At 47.5% G+C, this 21,918-nt stretch overlaps 1 protein-coding gene across 2 annotated transcripts; it reads right to left on the minus strand.

Moving 5' to 3' along the window:
* Nucleotides 1-208: 208 nt before the first annotated feature.
* LOC120371422 (wiskott-Aldrich syndrome protein family member 3-like) lies at nucleotides 209-19,666 on the minus strand. 2 transcript variants are annotated; one of them, XM_039487131.1, is made up of 8 exons: nucleotides 19,534-19,666; nucleotides 14,765-14,899; nucleotides 10,851-11,004; nucleotides 9,656-9,773; nucleotides 7,965-8,080; nucleotides 7,076-7,339; nucleotides 3,908-4,299; nucleotides 209-3,076 (listed from the first exon to the last, which is right to left on the minus strand). In XM_039487131.1, the coding sequence occupies exons 1-8, from the start codon at nucleotides 19,664-19,666 to the stop codon at nucleotides 2,919-2,921; spliced, it is 1,470 nt and encodes a 489-aa protein (XP_039343065.1). In that variant the 3' UTR covers nucleotides 209-2,918. The 2 variants fall into 2 exon arrangements, with proteins under 2 accessions (XP_039343065.1, XP_039343064.1); XM_039487130.1 differs by having other exon boundaries at nucleotides 7,905-8,080.
* Nucleotides 19,667-21,918: the final 2,252 nt, after the last annotated feature.

Here is a 21,918-nt window from a genome sequence, read left to right on the forward strand (position 1 = left end):
AAGGGTAGTGGGCTGCACTCTGGAGGCCATTCCCTCAGGCACTGGGCCTACAGCGCCTCACCTGACACCAATATCCTTCTCTGCATTAGAGTCCCTAGACCTTGCACATCCAGTGTGCAAGGACAGGGACTGTGCCCAGGTCCCACACAAGGTCATAAGGGGAAGTCTCCTTGCAGCCTTTCCCCTTCCTGGCATGCAAGGTGCCATGTAGCTCTCAAGTCAAAATCTCCCTTCCTCTGCACTCACACACAACAGGGCCAATGTTCAGGGGCTGTCGCCAATCCCAGCCATGTGGGCCAGCTGATATAAACCCATGATCAGTACCAAAGATAAAGGCAATTACTACACCTCTTTAGCATTCACTTTATGTCTGAATATGTTATGGTTTTAATCTTACACATCAAGCCCATCAGTCTGGGATTTCTCTTCATTTGTGGGTCACATCAAAATCATGCATATATTAACAACACTATATAATAAATACTTATGTGGTTTTGTATATGCTATTTTTAATGTACAAGGCTTTTCCTGATCTTGCAGTAGGGGTCCAACCCTGTTCGCCTCACTGAGGAAAGTAGCATCATTGACTTCAGTGGCGCTACTTGCCTGAGTAAAGAGATCAGGGTTTGGCTTGCAGCTTCCTACCTCTGTATTTTCCATTTCTCGGGGAGGGGGTTGCCTGCTAGTTCTAAACAGAGACAAGATGATGGTAGGAGCAAGAGCCTTTGGTGTAACTACTGCACACCATGAATTCCCAGCTCAACAACACGGCACCAGCTCCTCCTACGTCTGTTTAACATTCCCATTGCCCCAGGAGCTGCAGCTGAGCTGTTGGGTCCTATGTCAATGCCACCGAGAATCTGTGTTGCATCCTGCTGGGTTGTTGTCTTGTTTTCTTTTTCCTTGCCTGTTGCTGGTCTCACATATGCCGTCTAGCTGCAGTTTTTCAGGAACTATTGCTGCTTGGTTTGAATAGCGAACCCCCTCGTCCCCTCTCCCGGCAAAGCGGGCTGGCGCAAGAGCAGCATTCTCTAGTAGATAAGGGTGAATGGTGGCACTAGCCAAATGGGGCCCTATACAAAGGGACACTTGTGGGCTCCAGCCAACATCTTCCCTGCCCTTCACCAGGTCTCCCTGCCTGCAGGAACCCAAGGCACTCTCCCTCTGGCTGACCACTAGCGCTGCCTGTATCCCTCCCTTGGCTGTTTTTCAGTCACCTGCATGGACTGAAGGTGGAGCCAAAGTGCAAGTTTCCTGTTACCGGGAAGGAAATAAGAAAATCCAGTTTCATTCACCACCCCTGAGTCAGACAAGACTGTGGCTGGGGAAGTGGAAATGGTGCGTTTGCTGGTGTGTGCGTGCATGTCCCTGGAACACTGGGGCCCTATCTGACCATATTATACAGACTCAAGGCTGACGCTGGCCAGTTTTCTATTGGTCAGAATCCATTTCCTGTTCGCTTGTAGTTTTCAGAACTGACTGTGGGTTTTCAACATTTCCCACAGGATCCCTTTGGATTCTCAGGGCTTCTCCCTTAGTATCTACATGAAAATGCTTTTATGAATCACGGTCCATTTGGATTAATAAACCAAATAGCATTCAGTGGTGTTTTCAGCATCTTAACTCAGGGCCCGATCCTACCAGTCTTACTCATTATCCCCCAGTTCAGAGTAATTGTCAGGTTTGCTGTACTCCACGCCGACCCATTACCGCTGCTCACGGAGTACCGTACTATTCAGCCTGAGTAAAAGTGGAAGAATTGTTTCCTCAATAACTATTTCGGGAATAAGACTGAATTCACCTCAATTGTACAAGGAGATTCTCAGATACTAGACATTGAAAATCAAAAGTCAACCCAAAGGGAGAAATATTGCTCCCTACTAGCTCCAGTGGGGTTGCTTCAGTGCAGCTGAGAGTTATATTTAGCCTGGTTAATTTTATTTCAAATAATAATAAGGTGATACAACAATAGGACAGCACTGTCAGCCAGTTATTTCTAGGCCTTCAGGGTCTTTCTTAGGCAACTTAAATCTATTGCGAGGTTCTTTTCTCTTGAAACTGACTTTATTCCTTTCTACTCAGTAACAAGTGCTTTGTTTCTTTGTTGATGGCAAAAGAAGAGCAGATTTACACTAAACTTCCCTTTCATGCTCTTCCTCAGGGAATCTGAGTGCAGAGCTGGAAATATAACCATGCCACAAACATCTGTGCCTCCCTATGATGTACTCTTAAAAGTGAAACTGGGAGACAGCAGAGAACTCTCCTTTCTGACTGTCAGAACGCAAAGCTAACAACATTACTTTAAAGGGAAAACAGACTCTTTCTGCATGTAACTTTCATGGCAATGAACAGAGCTTTCCCCTGTCTCATATGGTCCAAATCCCAACAATTAAAAAAATCTGCAGAAAATACAAACAAGTGAACTGTGGTCTCTAGACACCTATAACCATGTGGCGGTATTTGGTAGGAGAACAGGATGCTTTTTCAGGAGCTTTTCATTATAAAATTAACATCTGGCCAAATAAGCAGTGCTGTTTCTGCAGTTTTGTTTCTCTAAAAACACATGCATGGGACCAGCTTCTGACTGCTGCCACACTGGTGTAAATCCAGAGTAACTCCACTGATCCTCGCCTCATTGTGTTCTCAGCATTATTAAAGTGTCATAGCCACACCTGGCGAGATTCTGGGCAGATGCCTGCTGCTTTTAAAGCATGTCCCACCAATGCGCACTCTCCACTGACAACACTACCGTTGTTTCTTCAACAATGCAGCATGGTGTAAAAGCAAAGCTCCTGAATAAGTCACACTACGTGCTGACGGCAGTCAGCATTCACTTTCAGGGGAACCCAGCTATACACACCTCCTTGTGGAGAAGCGGGGGTGGGGGGGTACACGCCAACACAGCATGCTGAGCTCTCTTAATCTGACCACTCATTGTCGTCCAGTTCCGAGTCATCGTCGGATTCGCTGTACTCCACGGCAATCCGGCGGGACAGGATAGTGGCTACATCATTGCCAACCGGTTCCTTCTTCGCCTCCTGCTCCCACTGTTCCTGGACTTTCCGGAGTTGAATTCCTGCAGTAGAGAGGATGGGAAATCTCCAAGGTCAGCAATGGCTTACACCCATTGTCTATATGAGCATGTGTGATGGCCACCCTATTGGCCCGCATACCAAAGAGTGACCCAGGGACCTTCGGAACTAAAAGCACTGGCTGCTGTTGCTTGAGCTACAGCTCCCTACCTGGTGCTGTAGCTGACTCATCTCCTCTATGGCTCTGGCACAGAGGAGGACCTGTAAAACACCCACCCGCCCGCCCACCAGTGGGCTACACGGGGTTGCACAGCCACAGCCTGCCTCCCTCCCTACTGTTCAACCCAGCATTGTTAGCAGACATGGAGAAGGAAAAGGCACATTAGCTCATGCTGTCCACCGCTTTCTCCACGGTGCCTAGTGCAAACTTGTTCCCTACTGGGCGTCTGCTTGTGCTCTGTGCAGTCCAGTTTTAAACCTCCCAAATGATGGGGCTTTCCACCACGTCCCCTGGGAAGCTGGGCTTCAGTGCATGCAGTATTTTTTCCCTGATATCCAGACTGAATGGTCCTTTGCTCAGTTTCATCCCATCTCTCCTACTTCTACCCCCACATCAATAATTCCCCTCTCTTCAGTGTTTACAGGTAACGTTAGCAATAAATCTTCTTCACAAGTTCCCTGAGCATGCGGAGCCTGATCCCAGACCATGGAAACCAGTGGGAGACTTTGCACTGGCTACAATGGGCTTTGGATCAGGCCTCTAGCGTGTGCGGGCATGTGTGTCTGCTGGAATCCCCAATGTGTCCTTCTCTCTCCGTCTCCGCTGAGACCCCCCCCACTGCTGGTCAGTGCCAGTGTCCCAGGTTGTAACTCACCCCTGCGAATTGCAGCAAGCAGGTCGCTCCTGGCATCGCTCATTGGTATCAGAGGGATCTGAGGTTTCCGAGGTTCAACCGCCGCCGTCGGGGGTGACGCCGAGTGAGCCGGCGAGGCAGCGACTGTTGGAGGACCAGGTGGAGGTGGGGGAGGTGCGACGGGGGGCCCCATTGGGCCAGTCTGAGGGGGGGAAGCAGAATATGGGCAGGGTGGAGCCGGAGGCGGGGAAGGTGCATATGACGAGTGAGCCACGGAGGCTGCAGCGCTGGGTGCCATGGCGGGAGGTGCTGAGATGGGGCTGTCGAAGGCAGTCTGAGCAGAGGGTATCACAGGGGGCGGGGGCGGAGGAGCAGGAGGCACAAAGTATTCTGCCAGGGGCATCTGCTGGGGACTGCAATAATTAAAGGACAGAAAGCAAATCAATGGCAATGGCAGAAATCACGCTTGCTAAAGAAATACCACACATGAACCATAACATCAAGCACCTGCTACTCAGGGTCACCTAGTGGAACCAAAATATCCCAGATAAATTCTAGCTTTGGGAAATGCACATGCTCAATTCCCCCTGCAGTTTAAAGTGGGCATGACATTTATCTCCACTGCCTGTCCTAAACTATTGCGCAGCTCAGCTATGTGCTGGTAAACAGCTCCCATGTTCCACCCCAGCAGTGGCTGCATTTGAAATTATTCCTATATATTCAGAGAAACCCACTTTGGTAACAAAAGCAGACCGCTTTCTAAAGTGTCACCTGAAAAGACACAAACACCAAACACGACAGGGAACTCAGTCCTTGTAAGCGGATATACCGGACCACCTCCAGGCCTGGCTCCAGCAGGTGTAACTGCCAAGGAAATGTCTGGGCCATGGAAGCTGATTAGACAATGGGAATAAGCCGTATGATACTGTAGCTTGGACCAGTTTGCCATTCAGCAAGTGTGTAAAAACACATGAAATTTACATGCTGAGAGGCAGGGGCAGGACAGCAACTGAAGGAGGGTGTAAGGCAAAGTAGTGAGGGCAGAGAAGCTTGTAAATCTTGAGTGGGAGCTGAGACGCTGGTGAAAGTGGCCTCAGATGGCCTGGAAGGTTATGTTCCCTCTGGTCACCTGTATTTCACCTTGAAAGACTATGCTGAAGTCCAACTGAGTGACTGATCATTTAAACGTACAAAAAGGGGAATACAGAGATCTGGCTGAATCCCCATCCTTACATCTGTACATTGTGCCTCTGTATGGGAACTGCTGTGACAGGGGTCCACAGCATCTGAAACATCAGCGTTCCACCCAAAAGAAAAAAAATTGTCTAGTTATTGTTTGGGAAATGTCTTTGCTTTGCGCGACGCCAAAGGGGCAGGTAACAGTGAGGCGCTTCAGACTCATTCGGAAAAGCCAGTTAAGTCCCTGCATCATACCAGGAACAGTCTCCGCAGTTACGCCGGGTGGGACAAAGCTAAAGGGGCTACCAATTATTCTGTGTCAAGGCTGGTCTGACCGACTGCTGGGGTCAGGATGAAATCTCCCTCCTGTTGTACAGAATTGTGCATTTACGTTTATTTTTGTAACGGTCCAGGGGAGATTACACCTTCCTCTGAAGCCTCTGGCATCGGTCACTTTAGACATTCAAAGTGATACTGAATTAGAAGGAGCCGTGTGACAATCTGTAGGACCCTGTTAGGCTCAGGATACAAAGTGTTACATAATGATCTTTGAAGACTGACATCATTTTATTTCATGGTACAGACACACAGAGAGAGGGTGCAATAAAAAAACCCTCAGCACCAAGTCTCAGAGCCTGGGTCAGCTGACTTGGGCTGGTGGGGCTAAAATTAGCAGGGTAGATGTTCAGGCTCGAGCTGGAGTCTCCCGGGGTCTCAGCGCCTGGGCTCCAGCCCAAACCCAAACATCAACACTGCCATTTTATAGCCCCGCAGCCCGAGCCCTGTGAGCCCACGTCCGCTGAGGTAGGCCAGTGGTGCCCATGCCCTGGATCTTTTATTGCAGTGCAGACATACCCAGGGAGAGAATTGAGTTTAGAACCTTTAAAGGACCATCGCAGGTGAATGGGTTGAATTATTTTTTAGTCTTTCGTTTTGCTTGTGACTCTGGAGTACGAGCTCCCATGGGATCATGAACCTAGAGGGCACTGACGAAGAGAAGGAGAAGGCTTGCAGAATAGGTAAGGTCTCCCCAAGCCAAGTGCTCACAGGAAGCTGTCCAAGGTCCTGAACAAAAGATTTCCCCTCCTCTGCCACCTTCTAATTGGCAGAAACCATCGCGGGCCAAATTCTGCCCTCAAATATAACCCTGTTCAGGGTTCCACGGGATGTCAGAGGGCAGAATCTGAGCTTGCATGTGACTTTTTTGACATTAGTTTATCTTTGGGTGACAATAAAGGCTGGTAGCAAGGGGAAGGCTGGATGAGTCAGGGAGTTGGGACTTAGGGCTGGCCTACACTGTGGGGGGTATCAATCTAAGATACGCAACTTCAGCTACGTGAATAGCGTAGCTAAAATCAAAGTATCTTAGATCGATTTAGCTGTCGTCCTCACGGCGTGGGATCGACATCCGCGGCTCCCCATGTCGACTCCGCTACCGCCACTCGCTCCAGTGGAGTTCCGGAGTCGACGGGAGCGCGTTCGGGGATCGATATACCGCATCTAGATGAGACGCGATATATCGATCCCCGAAAAATCAATCGCTACCCGCCGATACGGCGGGTAGTCTGGATGTACCCTAAGATAGGGATCTTTACATATCAAGGCTACTGGACTGAATTTGGACCAGTCTTGTACTGGTCTAGTCATCACTGTGGCATGATTTGAAAGGAGATGGTGTTTTCTGAGTGCAGTTCCTGATAGGCAGGTGTTGACCTCTCACAAAGCACTCTCACAGATGGCACCAACTGATGTTCTTGTTGGCAGGCTGATCACATGACTAAAGGACTGAATGGGCCATGGAGACTGAACTACCATCTCTCACCTTGTGAATGGTAAGGCGCACTTACAGAAGGACCATCTATGTGACAGCTGCTGCCTATCGTGTACTTGTTCTGTGGACAGAGGACCTCACTTTCTATGGCTGTCAACCTGGCACCTTTCCAAAGCACTAAACTCATTTAAAGGGACAAACAGGTCACTGGATGAAGGAAAGCAGGTTGAAATCCATACCCATACTCCTTGACTATCTGAGGTCTTGGTCCATTCAATATAGTCTCTGGATGCTGCGGCACATGGGGCTGCTGGACTCGGTTGAGGCTGTTCTGACGGCTTCCTGCTGCTGAGGGCCTGTAGACATGTTCCTGGGCCTGGTTAGCGACCAGGATGATCTCTTTGTTGTCTGTTGACAAGTGTGAGGCTGGAGCTAATATCTGCTGTGCAGGGTGGTTAGGACTGGCCGGGTACGAGTGATCAGCTGCATCTGACGCATAAGATCTATTGCACAGAAAAATACCAAAGGTTGTATTCCTGTATGGAGGGCCTGGAGGGAAGGCAAGGTGAGGACAGGTCAGGGAGGAGTATGATGGCACCTACTGGCATTTGGGATCAAGGCATCAACATTGGGAGACATGATGTGTAGCCACCAAAATACAAACATGCAAGACAGTATTGGGATGGTGCAAGCAGAGGGTAGAGAGGCGGCAATAGCCTTGCAGGCTAACAAATTAGCCTTTCAGCTCAACTAGGTGGAAATCCTAGCTTAGGTCCCAAATGAAAAATGTTCTGGTCTCATCTCAGCTCCACACAGAGATCGCAAAACCAATGCAGAACTAGACATCATTTGGCAGGTGCAGGACCAACCTAGCAGGGGTGTTGCACATCAGAACACAGGTGCATGTGCTAAGCAGCACAGTGCCTGCCTTCCCTGCATCTGCTTCCTAGCCAGCGCTAAGAGTCCTTCACTGCCACGAGGAATCAATTCACCCAGAAAATCAAAAAGGAAAAAGAAAGGTGAAGAAAAGCAAAGAAAAACAATAAGCGTGTAATACAGAAAACCTGCCTATTATCTGGGGACAGTGATCCTTCCGATGAGGCCATGTGATAGGGGGATGGTGAGAACCTGTTATCGGGACGGAATTCTTTATCATATGCCATCATGTTCCACTCCAGGCGCCGGTTGCGGGCTTTTCTCACTTTCTTCACCTCCCGGGTGGAATCTTCCACTAACCGCTGCTCCTGGAAGCAGATAAGCACTGTCCTGTTAGCATGACCACAGGATGGCTGCTGACTGTACATAGTGCAATGTTTGCTTGAGCTTGACTTCAAGTAAGGATTTTAGGTTACATGTATAAGGGTAACTAAGATACCAAACAATAGTGGAATTCTCAGGACATATTATTTTAGATCCTGGGTCCCAACCACTAGGACACATCGTCAGCACTTTCCCTCCTGTAATAATGAGTCCTGGTGCACCACCACTACCTGCTTTTCATTCAATTATGCAATAAGGTTGTGCTGATCTAAACACCAATCACAATCTGCTTCTGGAGCAGCCCAGAGCATGAACAATGGAACTGAAGGCTGTGAGCACCTGCAGGTTCAGCCAGTGTCTTCACCTTCTAAACTGGTACAGTTAGCTGTGAAAGCTGGGATGGAATCATTGGAGTCTGGAATACATTCCAGAGACTTTCCATATGATTTCCATGTAGATTTGGAAGCCAAACTACTAACAACCCAGAGAACAGTGAGGACATCAGTTACTCAGCCAGAGGTTAGGAGTGGGTGAGGTTCTGTGTCCTGCAATGTGCAGGAAGTCAGATTAGATGATCATGGTGGTCCCTCCAGAGTTTAAAGTCTATGAGTCTATGAGAACATGGAAACTCAAGTCCACAGTCACACTTGATGGAGGTAATAGTGTCAGGGTGAATCTCAAGCTCATGCCATAAGCCTCTTGTTGCACAGCCCATGTGAGCATTTGAATTCCAGTGGGCCATTCCTACACCCATTGCTCTGACACCTCCCATCAGAATAGGCATTAGCCAAAGCAAACAGGACAAGACAAGGTCCAGCAGCATCCACTGGTGCTTATGGGATAAGCTTGTTTCTCTTCAACCCAGGCCTTAAACATGTTCTCTGACCACGTGCCGGGCTTCCTTCTATTTTAAAACCTGCTTTTCTGTCCCTGGGCTCTTTAAAAAGAAAAGCAATAGGGGAGCCTTTACCTACCACTGAAACCCCAGATTTCCTTTATATTTCTGTTCTCAGGGGCCAATCTCTTGAGTGCCATATAGCTAAGGGGCACGTAGAGGACTTCAATCAAGGTAGCATAATGTCAAAAATAGCCAAGAGGGATTTGTTTTCCAAAGGTTTCAGTGTCATATGACTCCCCCAACAAGAGCAAGCAACACACCAGAAACTCATTGACACCAGACTATCTCGTGGATCTTTTATTGCCGGTCTGGACATTAGGAGATCTGTATGTTTCCTGAATGTAAAAACCTTGCAACTGGTGACTGGCGCACAGGGTGAGAATACCCAAGCTCCATCCCAGGCTCCTTGGGCTGTCAACCTGTTCGGGTGCTAAGGTGGGAAACTAGTAGGCCTCCTTCACAAGTGACTCCTACCAGAGCAGCATTGACTGGCCATGAGTTTGAGGACGATAGTCCGATGAAGAGCACCTCAGATATGACAGAAAGAGCGAGAGATACTGCACCCATTTCAGAAGGACACTATAACAGTATCAGACTATCAAACTAAGTCCAGACCAGCCTCATCTTAGGCCCGATTCAGAGCCTTCTCTGATGCTTTTACCTTCTGCCTGCGTTTCTCCTTTCTCTTGTCCTCAGTCGCCTGCAGCATCTTCTCCTTCCACAAGTTGAAGAAATATGAAGGGTCGGTGTAGAATTTGAGGCCATCTTTCTTGTCGTCCCTGAAATTATCACAGCAGCGTTGGGGAGGGGTAGAGGAAATTCTCAGCAACAGGATGAAATGTTATTAATTACTTAATGGCTAAAAACAAAGGCACGTTAATGAGCCCAGCACTTGGGAAATGAACCCCAACGAGCTCCACGGGCTGGCGGCAAGACACCTCTTTGCTTCAGCCTACAGTTGCCTATTTCCTTCTGTCCAGCTACCTCCTTCCATCCCCTTCACTGTTCCATCCCCATCTCGCTCTCCACCCATTCCCCTCTCACCACAACATAGATCATTAAGGATTTGGCACAGATGACACTCAGAAGTAATTGCTAAAAAATGGAAAATACTATTGGCTTCAAAGGTAGTGGTTTATTAAGGCCTGTTTGACATACAGGCTGATATAGAATTCGAGGAGAGTCTCTAATTTCCAAAGAAATTCCCAAATGTTACCACTCCCTCCCACCCCTAGAGATACATGAGGGTGGGGGTTGGGTTCCTGCCTTTTTGGATGATCCAGGCCATATTTAGCTTCAATCTGTTAGTGATCAGTGACACTTTCTCACATCACGTTTATCACTGGATGATCTGCACTGTGCAAGTACAGAGTATTACTGGCTGTATTAAATAAACTCTGGGTGGTTTCGGTTGTCTTGTAGCTGCAATGCCGAGACCGCTGAACAGCCGAGAAAAGAGCATCATTTACTGAACCATCATCAAAGAGCGGACCAATATTCTCCTGTAACCACCCAGTAACACCACTCGACACAACTGTGACTTCAGGCTGACTCCATCACAGCACTTGAGGACAAGGGCACCAATGGACTTCCAGAGGAAGCCCCATACAGCAGCATGAACAGAGTGTACAAGCGAAGGGATAAGGGGCCTGAAGTAACACCACTGAAGGCAATGGAGTTACATACGAGTAAAACTGGGGTAAGGCTGATCAGAAATGGGTCCTTCCGATTTGATAGGGAACAATCTCTTCCAAAGTAGGTTTGGCTCGGCTAGGGCTTGTTTGGTCTATATTGAACCATACGCCGAAGTCGCACAGTGGGCATGAGGCATGTTGCCCAGCCCCCACACCCCTTACCTGTATGCCGTGAGGATGTTGAGCGGTGGCGGCTTGTCACAGCGTTGGTACATCTCCATCACGGGGTTAGGGATGGAGTTCCGAGAGACCACCTGCTGGTTCTGCACCGTTGAGCTCTTGAACGCTTTCCGCATGTTGATGTCTTGCAGTGAAACTGTGACCACACAAGAAAGAAACCTTAATGTGCCTGGGGAAAGGCTGAGGGCCTGCTGTTTGTATTCTCAACACAACTCCTGCACCTTTCACCCAGCACTGGGCCATGTGCCTGGCCTTTGCTCTCTGCACACTGCCCTAACAAGGCACACTTGCCATTCACACTATGTCCTCGCATTTGAGCACTGCAGCCCTAACACTCACATTGTGTGTTTGACAGTCCCACCTGTGCACAGCATGTGCACTGCATCCAGCACTCACACTGCATGCCTCCCCTGTGCCCAACACGCGTGCTGCATGCCTGCAGGCCTCATCCAATACCCAGCATGTAAATGTACAGCTATTCAAAACATGAACCAGACTTGGATACTCTAGACTAAAAGGTTGGCTCGTGTTCAATTTGAGTTTATTTGTGCAGGCTAGAGACTTGTCCCAGGTCCCTTTGGATGCCAGTGGTGCCTAGGCATTAATATTTCCACCTCTGTGTTATTTCAAAATTAAAATCAAGGCCCCTCTGATGGCACCAACCAGAATTTCTGGCATTTCCCCCACAATTGATGACAATCCATCCAGCCCTTTTGATCAGTGAGCATTTGCCCCGGCCTCTCCTGCATGTGGGCACGTGAGGCAGAGCTGTGCGTGGGGAGAGTGGGAGGCAGAAATCCAGCCTCCGGCACAGCCACTTGAGCCATCCAAAGCTTTCCTGCTGACTGCCTGAGATGCCAACTCCACTACGAGTCGTGCTGCAGGAACTCCCACCAGCTGGAAAACAGCATTTTGCCAAAAGAAGGAACCACTCGGAGCTTGCACACAGGCCTACGCTGTGACAGCCCTGCTGACAGGCTTCCCTCCTTTGACGGGAAGTGGGCAGGTTTTCATCACTGAACTGAAAGAGACCTACATTCGGTGAAGCTTACTCGTGGCAGGATTTGTGTCAGGCAAGCACCAGCAGAAGTTCCCCACATCAGTGTAAGCTGTATGAATGCAGGGATGTTACAGAGGCAAAATGTCCAAGGAAAGGCAAACTGTCTCTAATGGAGGGAGTGTGCGAGATTCTGTCAGATACATATGCAAATTTACTGGGCCAGATTCTCGACCCTGGTTAAGTCTCCTTTGCATGGAACAGTGGCACTTGGAAAATCCACCTTTTGATTAGTGTAAAACAGAGCAATTTTGCTCTGAAAGGGAAGGAACGTGGAAGAGTGCAATGGGATTTTGTGCAGAGGAATTTTTCCAACCTAAGACCAATGCTAAGTCCTATTTTAATTTTCTAACATCCTTTGCAGCCACATGCAGCGTGACACTTTTACAAACAGTGGTACTGTCTACTCTGCACTATATGCAACCAGGCTGTCTTGGCCAATTCTTATTAGAGATGGGCCTGAACCAACCCCCCAGATCAGAACACCCTGAAACTCTGTGGAAGTTCTGATCCAGGCTAAACTTGAGATTCATCTCTAACTCCTAATGCCTCATCAGAAAGATTGCACTGGCCTCCCTCTGCTATTTGCTGGGACTCTGGCTTTGTGGATCTGTTAGCGTTTGCCACACTCCTCCTTCTTCTCCCCAGTATTCAAAAAGACATCAAGTTGCCACATCAAATATCCCAACACAGTCATGGCTGTCTCCTAGCCTGTTCAGCGGGCCGGGAAGCAACCTCTATCCATTGAATCCGCTCTCTAGCCAGGCTGCGTGTGTCTGCAATAGACCTGGTCAGGAATTTTTCAATGAAACTTTTTAACATCAGCAAATGCCGATTTATCAAACCCAAACTTTTTGCAGGAACGGGTTAGTTTCAACACTTTTTTTTGACTAAAAAAATGTTTGAGAAAAAAGTTTAAAAGTTGTCAAAATGAAACATTTTGATTAACTGGAGCCAAAAGTTTTTTTCGGCTTTTCAGTCTGTAAAAAGATTTGAGAATGATTTCTCGCCCTTATTCAGGGTGGGATATTTTTTCAGTATCTCATAAATTTGCCTAGGATGGGAAAATCATTTCCCTCCCAGCTCTCATCTGCAGACACACTGAGCATTTGTTTAGCAAGAGAGAGGCTCCATATGTGTTACGTCCTGCACTCATGTACCTATGTGCCAGTGTCTGCTGCCTGTGTTTCAGTGCATAGATCTCCATGTCTCTAGCCTCCATTGGGATGTTTGTAGTGCTTCTTCAGATGTCTGACTGTCCATCAGTCACATTTATTAATTAGGCAGGTTTCCTGCTTCCCTGCCGTCCTCCGCTTCTCTCTCAGGCTAATCTCATGCGGTGAGTTGATCAAATAATTGCCTGTGTTCTCTCTGCTCCCAAACAAGGTAACTGTTCATATGTTTGCCTGTGGTATTTTCTCTTAACACATTTTGCATGGAGGGCTGCCAAGGCAGCAGCTACACCACACAAGGAGGGAGGGGTGGTCTGGAAGGGAGGGATTGCCCCCTTCTCTCTGCAAGGGTTAAGGAGTGGCAGTGACAGACTGTCCGATTCTCCTTGTCCAGGTGGGTAGCTGCTGTGATCCCGGGTGACGGGCTGTTCATGGCCGCATCAGCAGATACCTAATGCTGCCCATGAGAAGCACTGAGACATGACTGATAAGTTATCTGCATTTCAGGGATTCAATGAACAAATAACCATAGCAACTGTGGCATTACACGGGGCTACCTTTGAGACAGCACAGGGATGATCTTCTTAAAGAAACACCCAGCAACATTTCCAAGGGAAGGACGTGAGTCGCAACGGGCACAGCCCCCAGAATGACTTCCAGCCAGCTGGATCCAGTATTCAACACTTGAGGACAAATCCTGTTGCCAGTTACACTCTGGTAACTTGAATGAGCCAGAGAATACATCATGGTCCTGATCATATTGGTAATCTTTCCTTAATCCTCTGGGCTGCTCGAACTTACACTCAGCTGCCATAGCCCCCAGGGGCTGCTCCGGCAGCTGAGAACAGCTAAAACGTGCTGTGAGTTATGTTATCCAGGGTTAGAAGAGCGAGCAAGGGTTTAAAATAAAGGAGTTTTGGAAAGGATACAAACCCTCCTGCTTTATGGCATTAGCTGGCCTCCAGCTAAGGGGGTTAGGAAGACATGTTCCCGGGAAGCACTTGAGTGCATAGCTGACTTCGGCAGGGATCCTTGCACCTTCCTTGGAAGAATCTGGCACTGGTTGGTGACAGGATGCCAGTCTATGGCAATTGCTATGTTCCTCCGAGCTGGGGTGATGCAGAGCCATTTCCATGGCTCTAAACCTCCCATGGTTTCTTGGGAACTTCCTCACTAAAAACTGCCTCTAAATTTGGCTGTTTGTGGCATTCACAATCTCAGCGGAAATAAGAATTAGGGTTTTTTTAAATGGCTTCCAGGCTAGCAGGCTGATACTGCCCCCTGATCCTTTGGAATGACTCTCCATGGCAGAGAGAGAGAAAGGAGCAGGCCAAATATTAGTAAAATCTTAGTAGAGCAACGTTACAATTGAAATTCCTTCCAGCTGCAACCTCCACACAGGGGCGGCTCTACGAATTCCGCCGCCCCAGGCAGGGCGGCGCACTGCGCCGCTCGCGCTGCTGGGCGCCAGTCCTGTGCCTCAGCGGGACCTCCCACAGGCATGACTGCGGAAGGTCCGCCGGACCCACCTGCCGCCCTCCTCTTAAAATGCTGCCCCACGCGCGCGCTTGGCGCGCTGGGGTCTGGAGCCGGCCCTGCCTCCACATTCTACAACCAACACAAGAGAGATGAACAAAGACAACTCCTGCCAGCCAGTCCCATCTTACCTTCCTCCACCGTCGAGTCCAACTGAGTGACCTTGATCACCAGAAGGTCCACCCTCTCCTGCAGGGAGTTCATCCGCATATAGAAACTATTGGCTTCATTGAACAGTTCTCCAAATATGTCTTCAGCATGTCTGCCTTAAAGAACAAAAGGCAAAGAGGGGTGTACATGGCAGCCCAACTGAGAGATGGATGATTTAGTTATAGAGAGAGGCAAATGTAAGGATTTTCCCATGGGGACTCCGCTACAAAAGACAGGCATAGCCAGTGCAGACCTGGCCTTCCCATTTGTTTTCCATGACATCTGTCTGCATTCCCAGACATTATTTCCCCAGATCTGCGCAGCCTTCAGTTTGAACAAACTAGCCACAAGCATGTGCAGTGCATTCCTCCCAGGGGGCCTGGGAGACATGTGAAAGATTGGAACCCAAGTCTCCAGCCCTCATGCTCAGTTATTACAGGTCGGCTTGTTTGCAAGAATCTTTCCATATTTTGTGTGTGCAGTAAAAGGTTCCTTTTTGGTGGCCAAAGCAAGTGATAATGAAAGACGGGAATATGCCTGATGGAACTGATTTCCTTTTAACTGTTGGTTTCATGTCTAAATTGTATAACTGGCCAAGTGTATTAATTGTGTATATTGTAATGAGCTGATGTGTTTGTGCACAGTACTGCCTTTGGCGGCACAGAATCAGAACTGCTCTGAGGTGTGCCATCCGCTGCATACTGCTGTCCGCTAAGGAGATATTCTCCTTGAGCTCAAAGGAGAATTCTGCTTTTGAACCAGCAGGAGCTTGTTTCTACCACCTGCTATTGCCATGAAGGTCTCAATAGCCACGGTGAGCACCAGAGACAATGGTGAAATCTTGAGTGGCCATGGATTTGTTACACTATATAACCAACAGCACAGGTTCTCTGCATCCACCCTCATTCTAAGTGGCTTTAACATCAATATTTTTGCATGTTTCTGAATGCGGAAAATGGCCATTTTGTCACTGACAGCAGGTGGTTGGCTCATTCAAGTGCAACAGGTTCCACACCTCTGTCCCAGAACAGGTGCTCCCAGTTTAGCTATTTAAGAGGATGGGGCAGCACCTGGGGCTATCAAGAGCCAGTAAGGAATGGGGTGCGGTTGTGACTGCCACAGTCCACTGGGAGGCGAAGCAGTGGGAACCTGCTGAGGGAAAAGGGTCTCGTGGGAGAAAGCCCTGGGAGGCAGCGCTCTGTGAAAAGGGCCGGGAGAATCCTGCAGGAGGCACTGAGAGGCAAAGGGGAAAATCCTCTGGCAGCTGCAGTCCACGGTGGGCTGAGAAACTCCTTTTGTGTTTTGACTATGTTTAGAAAATAAAACTGTGCCTGGAAAGAGTCTCTGGGCGTGGACAGTGGGATCTTTCCTGGGCTGGGGACAAGCCAGCACCTGGCAGTCACATTGGAAAAGAGCCATATAGGGAGCAGGAAATGGAGAGACGCTAAGCATGATCAGGGTTCTGTTGCGCCAGGCACTGTACACACACATACCAAAGAGACAGCCCCTCCCACAGAGAGCTTACAATCTAAATACACAAGAAGCAGTTTCACAGGGTCACACAGCAGGTCAGAGGAAGGGCTATGAATAAAACCTAGGTCTCCTCAGTCCCCATCCAGTGCTCTCTCCATTGGATCAGACTATCTGCTTCCTATTAGAGACTGAAATGGTATAGCCAAATCCAGGTATTAACGTGTGTGTGTGTGTGTGTGTGTGTGTGTGTGTTCACTATAATTGCCCTGTTAGTGATCTCTAGGACTGCCGAGATCAGTATTGTTCCCAGTCCATGGGAAGTTTAATAACATCTATTCGAATTAAACTGTCCTGAAAGAATTCAATCCTGAATGAGCAAAAACTGTACTAGGGCTGAATCAACTGCTTAGAAGAAAAAAATCCGCTACTCATTTTGATACAGCTGAAAGACTCTGAATTAAGGCTACTTATATTATTTCACAGTTCATCACATTTCCATGTTAATCTTTTAACATGGGAAAGGTCTAAATATCACAACATTTATCAAAACACTATTGACACCTGCAGGTGAGAATCATATTAACTCAATCCTGGTACACTTGACTTATTTGGATTGATCTCTCCCTCTCTCTCCTTTCGAGAAATAACATCGTTTTAAATGTGGTACCTTTAGGATGGCAGTTCTGAGCTGGGTTTTTGTGGTTTTTTTGGTTTCGGTTTTTTTTGCAACTACATCTAGCAAGCAATCCCCACAGATTCAGGATCAAGGAGTTTTTCATGCAGATGGACACTCTTCAATAACAGGGAACTCTGGGCTTTGCAGCTTTCTGATCTGATCCAGTTGCAAAGCAACTCAGCCAGTCTTGGTTTAATTTATTTCCATTCTTTGTGATGAGTAGACCATGGGGATTGTCGTGTGTGTGTGTGGTGGGGGGGGATCCCTGCATGTGGCCCACTATTATCAACTGCTGTGCTCTAAGCAGCTCAGCAAACATGTGGGGGGTTTTAAAAATAAAAGTGAATATAATGCAGATGAAAGATGCCAGAGTGACAGTGTGGAGAGAGAGAAGGTCTCTGTTTATCCACACCCCTTTCTCTCCTCAGCCTCTCTGCTGAAACTGCTTCTGGGGAAGGTGTGGGGCGAGGGGAGAGAATTAGAGCCTTTTACAATCTGGATACATATTAACCACTGCAAAAATATCCCCAAACTAATCTAGCAGAGGCTAGTGATTACCCATGAACAGCATGAGTACCAATCTGGGCCAAATTCAACCTTTGACAGTGGAGGTAAAAGATCCCAGAATCCCCTTTTCGATCTCCTAAAATATATGGTCCCTTTCGACATGACCCACAAGAGGCAGTGTGCCCTAGTGTTTATGTCCCTGGATTGTAAATCAAGAAATCTGGATTATATCCTCAACTCTGATACTGACCTGCTGTGTGATCCTGGGCAAGTCACTTAATCTCTCTGGGCTTCTCTTCCCTTCCCACGCTTTGTCTGTCTTGTCTGTTTAGAATGCAAACTCTGTGGGGGCAGGGACTGACTCTTATTACATGTTTGTAGAGTGCTCAGCTCAACGTGGCCCTGATCTCATTTGGGACTTCTAGGGTCTATTCATAATAATACATGTGGGGAAAAAAAAGTAATCACTACAGTGAGAAAACAGGTCTTCATAGGAGACACTGCAGATTATTCACTTATATTTATTTCCATAGCAAGAGGTATATTGAATGCTTCAGTCTATGTTTCAAGTACTGTACATAATAATCACTTCCAACTTACTTTAGACTCCCCAATTTAAGTTTCAATAATATTGAGGGTGTGAGGGGAGGGGGACGGGGCTGTAAAACCGTCTCTGAATAAAAAACCAATTCGATATCATTTTTCAGATGGGGATACCAGCATTGCATGCAGTATTCAAGGTGTGGGCGTATCATGAATTTATATCATGGCATTTTGATATTTATTGTCTTACTATCTACCCTTTCCTAATGGCTTCTAACATTGTTCGCTTTTTTGACTGCTGCTGCACACTGAGCAGATGTTTTCAGAGAACTATCCATGGTGATTCCAAGATCTCGTTCTTGAGTGGTAACAGCTAATTTAGTCTCCATCATTTTGTATGTCTAGTTGGGATTATGTGCATTACTCTGTGTTTATTAACAGTGAATTTCATCTGCCATTTTCTTGCCGAGTCACTCCGTTTTATGAGATCCCTTTGTAACTCTTCGCAGTCAGCTTTGAACTTAATTATCTTGAATAATTTTGTATCATTTGCAAACTTTGCTACCTCGTTGTTTACACCTTTTTCTAGATAATTTATTAATATGTTAAACAGCACTAGTGCCAGTACGGATCCTTGGGGGCTCCGCTATTTATTTCACTCCACTGTGAAAACTGACCAGTTATTCCTACCCTTTGTTTCCAGTTTTTTAACCACTTACTGATCTATGAGAGGACCTTCCCTCTTTTCCTATGACTGCTTGGTTTGCTTAAGAGCTTTTGGTGTGGTACTTTGTCAAAGTCTTTCTTAAAGTCCAAGTGCATTATATCCACTGGATCACCCTTGTCCACAAGTTTGTTGTCCCCCTCAAAGAATTCTAATAGACTGGTGAGGCATAATTTCCCTTTGCCAGCTGTGTTGACTCTTCCCCAACATATTGTGTTCATGCATATGTCTGATAATTCTGTTCTTTACTATAGTTTCAGCCAATTTGCCTGGTATTGAAGTTAGACTTACTGGCCTGGAATTGCCAGATTCCCTCTAGAGCTTTTTTAAAAAAAATTGGCATGAAGTTAAATGTCATTGTGGTAGGTTTCTGTGATATTTCTCCCCCCAAGGATGTTAAATTTAATCACATTATGGTCACTATTACTGAGCAGTTCAATCATATTCCCTTCTTGGACCAGATCCTGTGCACCACTTAGAACTAAATCAAGAATTGCCTCTCTCCTTGCTGGTTCCAGGACTACTGCTCCAAGCAGCCGTCATTAATGGTGTCTAGACATTTTATCTCTGCATTCCAGAGGTGACATCTTCCCAGTCAATATGGGATGGCTGAAATCCCCCATTATTATTATTGGGTTTTCTCTTTTTGCAGCCTCTCTAATCTCCCTGAGCATTTCACACTCACAATCCTCAAGTCAATTCACACCAGCTGAAGTTCTGACCCAGTAAGCCCCGAAGTGGGGATTTTTGCAGATGGTGAACAAAACAGCCACTCTGCCTAAGAACCCCACAGAGGATCCATCCATTCCCTCCTCTTTTCAACTTACTGAGGCTACCCAGCTGCTTGATGATGGCAGCCAAGGTGCTGTTGGTCACACATTCCAGCTCGCTGGTCACCCCATCAGGAAGAGCGCCACGGCACAGGTGACGAGGTTCAATGTTCCTCTTCACTAGAGGCATCTTTCCAGGGAATTCTCACTGCTTTCCCTGGGCTGAAGCAGAAAGGGAGAGAAATCTGTTTTTTCTGGAAAACTCTAACCAAGCAGGGAATCCTTCAAGCAGCTGCCCTTTTAACAAAGGGAATACGAGTCTGCTCTTTACCTGCCTCCAGCAGAGTTCTTAAAATAGGTCCCTGCCATTTGGTTGCTGAGAGGTGGTTTAAGCTGTACAATGCAGGGAGCCCTGCCTCCATCCTCACATGGATGTTTAATGCTCTCGCTTTGTGAGATATGGTATTCCAGGCGGCGGGGGTGTAAATAAAGTGCATCTGATGGGCAGCAGGCAGCAACCGCTTCGCTGAGCACCTCCCGAGCAAGACAGTCATGCAGTTAAATGTGTGTGGAAAATGTGTGTGCCCAAGCACGCAGCTCCCCATCCCCAGGGTATCCGCGCGCCCACGCACACCCAGAGAGAAGGTTTCCGTCTGGGGACAGTCTGCATTTTTAAAAGTGTAATTGAGTTTGGCACTCGTGAAAGAGGCCAGGTTGACTGTCGTAGAGACTGCACATCTCTCTGCAAAGCCGGGCTCTGTGCAGATAGCAGCAGTGCAATCTATCCCCACACTGGCCTTAGAGGGACTGCTTCTAGAGGGAAGGAGATCCACAAGACACCTCACCTAAGCTGGATCCAAGCCAGAGACACAGCAATATAAAGCTCCACATCTTATCACCAGTCTCTTGAGCCATCCAGCCTCCTACCCTCCACTCTTGAAAAGCCCCTGACTGGAGCCTTTTCCAACCAAAATGAGAAAACTGAAACCAGCAATCACATGTAATTCCATTATCTCCAGCGGCGTGCAAAGCTCTTTGGGATTTATTTTTAATTTCGGGGCACCATGATATACTGATACAAGCCATCCGAGTACAGAGGCGCCAGTCTCCGCTCTGCCCTGCCCCAGCAAATCATTTTTTGTGTGTGTCGGTTATTCCCAATCGTTCTGTATGTGTTTCAAATCCACACGCTCCCTCTTTTGCTCATCAAAACTGGGTTACTGTCCATCAGTTACAAGAGCCCAGCTGCTGAGAATGAAAAGCAGCACATAAATCCTGCTCACGCTGGCTGCCAGTTCCGCGACAGCCCCGAGCAACGAGCACACTCTATGAACAGTTATCATCGCACACTGGCAGGCAACCCAGGAACCGCAGAAGAATCCAGGGACGTTTAATTTTCTGACAGGTTCAGTGAGACACTGGGAGATCCCAATATTAAACAAGCCTAATGAATTCACTTCCCGTGGCCTCCTTCCCCCTTCCCCATTGCCAAAGGCTTTCTTGCCTTCCAAATTTGCTAATGCAGATGGGACCTGCTTAAGACGGACTAGCTGAAATAACATGGGACTGATTCGCGGATGGAAGGCCTGGAATAGCCAATACCTTAATGGAGTTCAGTCAGACTCCTCCATTAGCATGAGGGGTTGGTTGTTGTGGCAAAAATTAGCTATGGGCCACAGCAGATAGTAGTAGTCACTGCTGTCCATTTAAGCAAAATGAAAAGACATTTCTCAATGGGACATGGGCAAATTAAGTGCATTATTAACCTAATACAGTCATATGCTAGTTGCTTTACAGTCAACAAGATGGTGAGGTTCCTGTCTCAGAGAGCTTACAACCTAAGGGTCTGATCCTGATCTCATTTACAACAGGGTAAGTCAGGTCTTACTTCACTGAAGTCCACGGAGTTACCCTAGTACAAAATGGCAGAAGAGGAGTATTAGTCCCTAAGCTACCAATGGGCATGCAACAAAGAGCAAAGTAATGGACCAGTCACATTTCATTTTCTCCTTAGTCTTTTGCTTTTTGTTTGGGATTTTTAATTAATACTTGCTACCAGCTATTTTGTTAACTCTTCTTGGGGCAGGAGAAGTTGAGGGAGATGGGGGCTTACAGACACCCTGGAAGAAGTCTCACTGGGGTGGTCCACTTGGAGGTGTTCCGGAGCTCAGAGGCTACAGTTTTAGCAGTAAGTCATACGACTGCAATCATTCCAAAGCTCAAGCGGTTCTACTGCTGACTTGTGCACAGTCATGAGTTAACTCCAAGCAATGTCAGGGAGGAACACAGAAATCAGCATTTATTAAATATGACGTTGCCCTGGAGCTCAAGGAACTGCATTGCAGTGACTTTCACCTCTAGGTCCAAATCCAGCTCAAAGTTGTTAGTGACCCAGAGCCTCTACAAAAGAGGCAGGTGAAACGAGTTTGGTGGGTCTCAGTT

This window comes from Mauremys reevesii, linkage group 9 (assembly GCF_016161935.1).
Source record: "Mauremys reevesii isolate NIE-2019 linkage group 9, ASM1616193v1, whole genome shotgun sequence".
In the NCBI taxonomy this organism is placed as follows: domain Eukaryota; kingdom Metazoa; phylum Chordata; order Testudines; family Geoemydidae; genus Mauremys; species Mauremys reevesii.

Coding starts and splice junctions, on each gene's coding strand:
- LOC120371422 (XM_039487130.1), bottom strand. CDS start 19,666: ATGCCTCTAGTGAAGAGGAACATTGAACCTCGTCACCTGTGCCGTGGC. Junction 14,900..19,533: donor CAAGCAGCTGGGTAGCCTCA/GTAAGTTGAAAA, acceptor TTGTTCTTTAAG/GCAGACATGCTGAAGACATA. Junction 7,340..7,904: donor TCACTGTCCCCAGATAATAG/GCAGGTTTTCTG, acceptor TCTGTGCAATAG/ATCTTATGCGTCAGATGCAG.